We start from the raw sequence: 9,288 nt of genomic DNA, 5'->3' as shown, positions 1-9,288 counted from the left end.
AATAGCTACAACATGATGGTTTGCATATATTATTTGATGGGTTGCATAAGTTTTCTTTTATTCTTCTACATGATTGCTTCCAATTATACAACTTCATTATGTTTGGGGGTGCATCTAGTATCATGTTTTTATGGCTAGACCCCCAACTCTTTCTACTATTAGTTTATAGTTGACCACACATCATCCATTTTGTGCCACCCAGTTTTTGCTTGTTTGGGGGTGTGCACAGTCTAGGAGAATCTAACTTAAAATGACCCCACATTAAGTCTAGGGGAATCTGACTTAAAACGACCCCACATTAAGTCTAGGGGAATCAGACTTAAAATAACCCGACATTAAGTCTAGGGGAATCTGACTTTAAAATACCCACGTATTTAAACAAATTTTCTAACCATGTTTTCAAAAATTTGTTTGGTGGTGGGGTGTTTGGTCTTTCCATTCTTGATCTCTCAACTTAACACCACACCTCTCACTTTTACTTGCACTTTCACTTCATAAAACTTCTACTACACGGAGCACGTACGCCCCCTATTTTGCATCTACTTAGAGCGTGCATGCCCCCAAAACACTAGAATTCTTGCCAAGCCAGAGTGCATCCATGCCTTTCTATAGGCTATCATAAGTGCGCCAGCGCCTTCACCTCAACGCAACTCTAGTTCTGTTTTTTTTTTGTGTTCTTCCGCACTCAATTCTAGGAGTTTAGTAGTGTATTATGCTGGATAGGAGATAAGTTTTACTTTTTGTTAATGTTTGCTTATGTCCCAAGCAATTTAATTCTTGTTATCCCCATAACAGGTGGAACTCATATAGAGTTGCATCTATTTTTCTTTACCTATATTAGTATGTTATAAATTTGTTCTGCAGGTGCTCTAAAATTTTCACACATTTCCATGGTACTTCCTACTCTTCTTATTTTTATACTTTGAGGACAAAGCATGCTTTTGTTTGGGGGTGGCATAGAAACACGCATAATTTAAGGCACCTATTTGGATAATACATGTATAATATGCACTTGTGTTATAGTAAAAAAATATATAAATAATAAGTATTTATACTATGCACTTAGGAATATTGGTATTGTTTCTTTCTCCATGATGATATTAATCTAGAAGTTTCACGTTAGCTTTTAAATTAGAATAGTTTTTAGAAATTTAGGTTAATATGTAGGTAATAATCATTGCATCTTTCCATAAATATATTGCACGAGCATCTATATTTGTATTGGCAGTAAGTTTCTGAAATCTAGGCTAGAGTACTTATTCTACCAATCCTGTGAGAATATAGCTTTAAAGCCTATAACAATTTTTGTTTCGTTAAATTCTTTTGATCATGGGGATAGTGTTTGGTGCGATAGGTTGTGAGATAACATAGGTTGCTGCTTTGATCTGGTGCTCTTTTTCTTACCAAAAATAGAATAAAAACTGAACTTTCGTAGGTTTCTTATCTAGTTTTTCCTGGTTTTGCTTTCCACTAATAGTAAAATCCTCCATTGCTATACAGTGGTAGTTTATTAGTGGAAGTTTATAGCTTTTAGCCTCAAAGGTAAAATCCTCCGCTATTCTATAGTGTGAGTTCGCTGAGGCAATTCTTAGTGCTGGTTCTCTTTCTCCTGGGACAGTTTTAAGTTTAGCTTGTTTTCATGGCTTCTGCGACCAGTGCAAATGGGCAAGCTGTCCCTCAAACCACGTCCTGGAGGTCCCTATTTGGTCGGTCTGGGTCTTCTGAATCCACAGTAGCTTTTAAGTCTTTCTCCCGATCTATGTTGATGGAGTGGGTGAAGTTCGTCGATTTTTGGAACAAGGTAGAAAGGAGTGGGATGAGTATTTGGTTGGGTATTTTTTGGACAAAAGATTGTCATTCCCGATGGTAAAGGAAGTGTTGTAGAGAAAGTGGAAATTGAAGGGGTCCTTTGATATCACCATAGATAAAGAGCTTTTCTATATGAGTTTTACAAGCTCAGAGGATCGCCAAATGGTTTTAGATGAAGGTCCAATTTTTATTGCGGGCAGAGTGTTTGTAGTAAAGCCATGGACAGTGGAGGTTGATAATTACAAGAACAAGGTGGCCTCCATTCCTCTATGGGTAAAGCTGATGGATGTCCCGAAAGAAATGTGGACTTTCGATGGACTTTCGTACCTCGCAAGCTTAGTGGGTGGCACACCTATGTTTATGGATGATGCAACAGCTAAAAGGAAAAGACTATCTTTTGCTAGATTCTGCATTGAGTTCCCAGTGAACCATGATTACAAGGAAGTAATAACAGTGAAAGCAGGGAACCGAGAGGTTGTTATACCTCTAGAATACCCATGGCAACCGAAGTCCTGCACAACCTGTAATAAATTTGGGCACTCAGCAGACCAATGCTCGGGTAGACAAACTAGGATATGGAGACAGAGGGCAGTTTCGCGTAATGGTGGAGAAACCATAAGAGTCACAAGAACAAGAGGAGTTACTCCCAGCCAAGAGGGGATTGATATCGAAACTGACCAAAAGAACCAAGAAGTAGCAGGATCGCGAACAGCTATTGTAGTGATTTCGAATTCAAGTAGCAATGAGGAACTTGAGCAGCATGCTGCTATGGCTGAAGCAGTTGTGGATACTCAGGCTGTTGGACCAATGTTAGAGGTAGGTGAGGTGGACCTAACTGCAGGTGGAAATGCGGCTGTCAGTAATCACAATGAAGGTGCTAACTATCAAACCCAAAGAGGTGCAGCTCCACAGGGTGAAACAAGGCAGGATAACCAATTGATGGTGATAGGAGTTTCTGAATGTAGTGGTAGTACTGCTGGGCTACAAGAGGTAGAACTGAGCTGCGAGGTGGTGAGGGTACAGAGTGGGGATGAAGATAGGCCGTTACAGCACTTGCTACCAGATAACACTCTTGCTCTACAGTTTATCAATGAAGGGGGTATGTTTGAATGCCTTGTAGTAGGCGAAGACCTTGAGGACGACATTTCTGATGCAGAACCGGAGCTTTTGGTGATATGACTCCTCCTCCTATACCAGCTATTCTCTCAGTACAGACTCGAAGCCAAAAGAAGAATAGAAACGACAACCAACACCAAACACAGGCAGTTTCTAGTAATATAGGTAAACAGAGAGGCCGAGGGCAAGGAAAGAGAAAAGCTCACTGATTCTCATTATGATAAAAGTGTGTAGCTGGAATGTGTGAGGGTTAAATGACCACACAAAAGCTAGACAGCTGAATTTGTTTAGTAGAAATAAGAATATTAGTTGTATGGGAATTTTGGAAATGAAGGTAAAACGAGAGAAATTCCTAGCTATATCTGGAATAGTTTGTCCTTCGTGGGAAAGTATGCATAACTATGCAAGCGATGATAGTGGTCAAGTTTGGATTGTATGGAATCCGGTAGTTATGGAGATTACAAAAAAAGAGGGAGACGGCGAATTTATTCCTTGTAAAGGTCTCTATCTTACAATATGATTTCCAGTTTACCTTGACAGTTATATATGCTAGTAATAACAATGCAGAGAGACTGATCCTCTGGGAGGAGCTAAAGTTTCTCAGTCATGGCATTCAAGGTCCGTGGTGCGTTATTAGGGACTTGAATAATGTTCTCTTCTCGCATGAAAGAATTGGGGATGTCGCAGTCCACCAAAGGGAAACAGCTCCACTAGCAAATTGCTTAAATGCTTCGGGGCTTTTTGATCATACCGCAACAGGATGCTTCTATACATGGAACAATGGGGGTGAGGTAGTCAGGAAATGGTTAAAGCTAGATCGGTGTCTGGTGAACTCTTCCTGGGCTTCCTTACCCTGGCTACGAGCGTGGAATTTCTAACTCAGGAGTTTTCTGACCACTGCCCAATAGTGATGTCTTTTCTGAATAAAATTAGAAGTCGACCACCTTTTCGGTTTTGTAATTTTTGGCAACTTCATGAGGATTTTGCACCTACCCTTGCTCAATGTTGGAACATCCAAGACCATGGTAACCCACCATACATGCTATCATGCAAGCTGAAAGCGTTAAAGGCTGTTCTCAAGGGCTGGGCTCGCTCTTTTTGTTATGATGCCCACAGGCTTGTGGAGGAAACTAGAGAAGAGCTGAGACATCTTCAAGTGAGACTACAGGTGAACCCTCTAGATTCTTCGTTATGCTGCCAAGAGAGTGCCACAAAAACAAACTTTGTCTTTGATCAAGATGGAGGAGGCGGACCTTTATCGAGGAAGACTAATATTGAGTGGTCGTGTGTTTCGGGAAAAATGTAATGCTTTTTTCTTTAATGCTATAAAGGAGAAGAAGTCTAGGAGTGTTGTATGGTGTATAAAAGACAAGGAGGGGTATCTCAGAGAAGGCCAGATGGAGGTGAAAGATGCGTTTATTGAGTACTACAAGGACCTTCTCAAGCGCCACCTCACCGCTTTTGTGACCGTGCAGTCTTGAATGAGCTTAGTATCGCTGAAGTGGATAATTGCACAAGTCTACAGCTGGCTTCCCCTATTACTGATGCAGAGATAAAAGAAGCTCTTTTTTATATGAACGATAATAAAGCTCCGGGGCCTGATGGGTTTAACGCCTTCTTTTTCAAGAAATGTTGGGATGTTGTTGGCAATGATGTAATAAGAGCCATCCAGCACATTTTCCAACATAAACAGATGCCTAGAGGTATAAATTCCACAATCCTTAGTCTTCTTCCGAAGAAGAGAATGTCTTCTAGTGTTGAGTCTTTTAGACCTATAGCATGTTGCAACATTATTTACAAATGTGTATCTAAAGTTCTCACTAACAGAATGAAATTATGTATTTCTTCTTTGATTTATTGTGCACAATCGGCTTTTGTGCCTGGGAGGACTATACAGGATAACTTGTTGCTTGCTCATGAACTTTTGCGAGGTTATGGCCGGAAGAGAGGACCAAAGAGGTGTGCAATAAAGCTGGACATCAAGAAGGCCTACTGACTCTATAATTTGGAATTCCCTCTTGGTGATCCTACAGAGATTTAAGTTCCCCCCGTTGTTTGTCGAATGGCTGAAGATGTGCTTCTCATCTCCGTTTTACTCCGTTCTAGTTAATGGGACACCTGAAGGATATTTTGAAGGAAAGCGAGGGCTAAGGCAAGGTGACCCAGTCTCTCCGTATCTTTTTGTTCTTGTGATGGAGGTGTTAAGTGCTATGCTGCAAAAAGGGCTTAGGTCTAAGTCTATCCATGCTCACTCCAAGTGTAGAAAGATTGGTATCTCACACCTTTGTTTTGCCGATGATGTTATACTCTTCTGTAAAGGTGATATGGAGTCTCTTCTGGCGATAAAAGAAATTTTGGCCGCATTTTCTAATGCAACAGGGCTACAGCTCAGTAATGCAAAAACTACCCTCCTCACGGGTAGTATGTCTGAGGAAGAAGGGCTACAACTTGCAGAAGTTCTAGGAATCTCCTTGGTTACTCCTCCAGTCTCCTACCTCGTCTTACCTCTCACGGCCACCAGATTGGGTATTAAGGAATGCCTCCCACTCATTGAGAAAATAACGGGAGAATTTCAAATTGGAAAAATGCAGCTCTTAGCCGAAAGCAGAAAGGGTGCGGCTTGTTGGTCCGGTCCTCTCCTCTTTCCAAACGTATTGGGCGAAAACCTTTGTTTTACCTAAAACGGTGCTGGATAAGGTGGCAAAGCTATGTAACAGGTTTATCTGGGCTGGACCTTCCATGGAGAGGAAGATGCATCATCGCGAGTCATGAAACCATGAGAGTGGCCAAAAAGACCAAGGTGGGCTTGGGAACGCTAGATCCTAGAACTTGGAATAAAGCGGCATACTGTGGGCTTGTTGTCAAGATTGCTCAGAAATATGATTGTTTGTGGGTGAAATGGACATGGGAGCATCGTATAAAGGGGGGACATTTCTGGACTATGAAAGAACCCAAGGACTGTTCCTGGGTGTGGAGAGGCATCCTTAGGCATAGGGAGGCTGCCTGGAAGAGTGTGAGATCTGAAGATTGTTGATGGTTTGAAACGAAGCCTCGCATGATCCGTGGTGTTCTGGTCCTTTGATCTTCAACGCCCAATCTAAGGAACTGCTAGCGACTACTATTCCTGATGATGCTTGTGTTGGATCGATTATTGAAAATGGGAGTTGGTCAAATACCATTTGTCAATTACCAAGCTGCGAACTGAAAAAGTGTATCATGGAAACGGAGGTAAACAGCTTTTTGACAGAGGATCGAGTCATCTGGACTCCAACAAGCACTGGTCGCTTCTCCCTTGCATCGGCTTATCTCTCGCTCAAGAATATTCGAGGAAAAGTGAAATGGTTCAAGCTTGTTTGGGCTAAGTTATCGGTGCCCAAACACTCTTTTACTGTATGGCAGCTCTTCTCTAGATCCCTGCCCACCCAAAATCGACTTATGTTCAAGAAAGTCATAAATGTATCCAGCTGTTGCCTATGCACTGGTCACGCGGAATGTTCTTCGCATCTTTTTTTAGACTACGCGTTCTCAACGCAAGTTTGGGCGAGGATAAAGCTAGCCTTGGGCTTGTCTGGGCAGGTGAAGAAATCGCATGAAGAGTGGTACTTCTTAATGAGACTATGCAGAGCGAACTCAATGCAAAATGAAATTTTGCGGGCCTTCACGTGCGCAACAGTCTATGTGATTTGGAATGAGAGGAACTGGCGTCTAAAGAAAGGCAGGAAAAGATTATCGAGTATCTTGAGTATGCAAATTCTAAATGATATGAAAGTTTATCTTGGCAAAACACTGCAGTCTATAAAGGAGAGCTATGCGCTGCGGGTGCTGCTGGAAAGACTAGGCATAGAAGGAAACTACCAACCAGTTGAGGAACAGTGGGTGCGCTGGTCAAAGCCGAATGATCAGGTACCGGTGCTGAATACCGATGGGTCGCTGAAACTCGGCAAGGTAGGGTATGGTGGGCTAATGCGAAACGCAGAGGGCAGGGTCCTCTTTGGGTTTACTGTATCGTCCACATCTCCCCGGTTAGCCGACAGAACCGCTAGGAGTTATGAGAGGACTACAAGGAGCTGCCCAGTTGGGAGTAAAGCGACTGCATGTACATTCTGACTCCATGAGGGCTATACATATTCTGAACTTGAAGGAGGAGCCACCTTGGACGGAGAGGAATAGCTTAGCCCAGATAAAGCGCATTATGGATGAGTTTGAATTGGTGGACTTTGAACATGTTTACAGAGAAGGGAATCAGGCTGCAGATTATTTATCTAAGCTTAGTGATTCTATAGATGATAGTGTTTTGTATTTCATTCCCCCTTTAGACCAAAGTCTGCATGTTTTGGTCAAAGAGGATGAAGAGGGTAAGTTGTACTTGAGATCATGATCAAATAAAGGTTGGGGCATCCTTAACCCCTAGCTTTTTCAAAAAAAAAAAAAAAAAAAACTTTAAAGCCTTATATGAGTGAAATATTTGAGAAATGACACAAGGGAGAAGTAAATTTCGAATAGAGAAATCACACGTCCACTTGCTTGATCACTATACCATATCCTAAGAGAGAATTTAGGCCCTTTTTGGATCGATATAGCCAGAAATTCAAACTTTATGAAATTATTTTCCGCTAGTCGCCCCTGTGAGCCTTTCTTTAGCCTTTTCATAAACCGTAAATCTTTTACCCTTTTATACAAAACAAAATAAAAAAAATATCAGCCTACCTATTTTTGAATGAGTATGAGAATAGAGATGAAATGAAGAATAGAAAAGAGAAAGAACTGTGAAACCAAGAATTAGTTAGTTGTTTCAAATAAGAAAAGAAAAGAAAGTTTCCATCCAAATAAAAAATAATAATAATAATAAATAAATAAAATAAAAAGTTAAAACTCCAAAAAAACAGAATCAAAATAGTCAAAAGCCAAAAGAAAATAAAATGGCAAAGGATGGAAACAAAGTGTAGAAGGAAGGTAAAACAAGGTTGTCTCTAGTCACATATTGTGAATACTCTATTATCTCATACTTGTCCTTTTTGAATATCCATTTCCTTCATTCTTAAACCATCACCTAATCCCCGCAACACCTAATAAAGACCTCTAGCTCAATTTGGAATAAGTTAGTGTGATAGTAAGTGGCAGATGTGTTTGATCGACTTTGGCTTCCTTGTACATCATTGAGATTGTAAGGTAAAGTGTGCCCACTGCACACTAGAGTGAGCAAAACTTGAGTGGAAAAATCAGAGTATTTTTGTCTTGACATATATGTGAGAACTTACTTAAGGACGCTATTCCAAAATTTCATAAACAAACCTGTTATTGCATTTCATAGCATAATTCATTACATATATGTTTATCCGTAGATAATTGATTATTATGCACATATTAGCTTAGGTTTCCAATTGATTATTTTGTATTCATTGCCAGTGAGATGTATATATATCAGAGAATAAATAAGGAAACAGTAATTTTATTTCTTAATCGTTATAGTATAGATGAAGTTTGTGAGTACCTTCTCTGAAAAACTCTCACGAGGCTATAACTCGTCCACTAGGGAATTCCTAATGGTTTAAGGCCTTATTGCATATGGTCAATACAATCGCACTCAGCGAAACGAGATTAGTTAGAACTCCATTTTGGTCACTTATTTTAATTTCTCATATTTGCTTGAGGACAAGCAAAATGTTGTTTGGGGGGTGATTTGATAAGAGCCCAAAAATATAGTTTTAACCCCTTAATAATATTACATTTAGACCAATTATGTTTATAATAAATAAGAGTTAGTATTGTTTACGTGCTTTTGTGTATTTCAGGCATTGGAGTCGAATATGAGAAGAAATATGTCACTTTTGTGAGATAAAGGAGCAAAGGTTGGTTGCTAAGAAGTTCTATAATTAAAGGCCAAGATTCAAGGAGAAAAAACCTTTTTAAAGCCTAGTCAAAGCTGAAAAGTCAATGTCAACGCGGGCAGAAATAGAGCAGAAAAGTCATCAGAACTTCCACAGGTCGTATCTTTGGACTCAGACTTCGGAATTGGGTCTATTATATGTCAAAATGACCGGCTCGGAAAGAATTTTCTAATGGTTTAAGCCTTGACCTAATCAGAGTAGTAAAAGTAGACAAAAAAAGTGTTAGAGTAAATTCGCGCAGAGAAACTCTTTGTGGACTTAAGTAATTAGGTTTTGGGCTTGATTTAGTGGCCCAAAACATAGCTCCAAAGCCCATACACAAAATTGTAAACCTAACCCTCTCCTATATAAAGAGGGTTAAGATTAAACAAAACTTGGCTACTCCTCTCTTTAGTTTAGTTGTAAATTAGGGTTCTCTCTCTCCCTCCCTCTTTTTTTTTAACAACTAGGGGTTAAGGGGACCCCAACCTTTTAT

At 40.2% G+C, this 9,288-nt stretch overlaps 2 protein-coding genes across 2 annotated transcripts; both read left to right on the top strand.

Annotated features, from left to right (window-relative positions):
• Positions 1 to 3,727: 3,727 nt before the first annotated feature.
• On the top strand, positions 3,728 to 5,959 carry LOC147481837 (uncharacterized). The gene is made up of 5 exons (XM_086579087.1): positions 3,728 to 4,093; positions 4,257 to 4,388; positions 4,451 to 4,579; positions 4,959 to 5,547; positions 5,643 to 5,959. The coding sequence occupies exons 1-5, from the start codon at positions 3,728 to 3,730 to the stop codon at positions 5,957 to 5,959; spliced, it is 1,533 nt and encodes a 510-aa protein (XP_086435213.1).
• A 182-nt stretch (positions 5,960 to 6,141) lies between these two features.
• Positions 6,142 to 7,032, top strand: LOC147481836 (uncharacterized). Its single transcript, XM_086579086.1, has one exon. It carries the CDS (start codon positions 6,142 to 6,144, stop codon positions 7,030 to 7,032), a length of 891 nt encoding a protein of 296 aa, XP_086435212.1.
• Positions 7,033 to 9,288: the final 2,256 nt, after the last annotated feature.

The sequence above is a fragment of the Coptis chinensis genome, chromosome 8 (assembly GCF_015680905.1).
Source record: "Coptis chinensis isolate HL-2020 chromosome 8, ASM1568090v1, whole genome shotgun sequence".
NCBI classification, from domain to species: domain Eukaryota; kingdom Viridiplantae; phylum Streptophyta; class Magnoliopsida; order Ranunculales; family Ranunculaceae; genus Coptis; species Coptis chinensis.
Note: the sequence above shows the minus strand (reverse complement) of the source record. Positions and strands in the feature narration are given on the sequence as shown.

Bases quoted from the DNA above. Each gene is read 5' to 3' on its own strand.
- LOC147481837 (XM_086579087.1), top strand. From the start codon at position 3,728: ATGGTTAAAGCTAGATCGGTGTCTGGTGAACTCTTCCTGGGCTTCCTT. The intron at 4,389-4,450 runs GTGACCGTGCAG...ACAAGTCTACAG, and splicing joins AGCGCCACCTCACCGCTTTT to CTGGCTTCCCCTATTACTGA. The intron at 4,580-4,958 runs GTAATAAGAGCC...GTGATCCTACAG, and splicing joins GGGATGTTGTTGGCAATGAT to AGATTTAAGTTCCCCCCGTT.
- LOC147481836 (XM_086579086.1), top strand. From the start codon at position 6,142: ATGGAAACGGAGGTAAACAGCTTTTTGACAGAGGATCGAGTCATCTGG.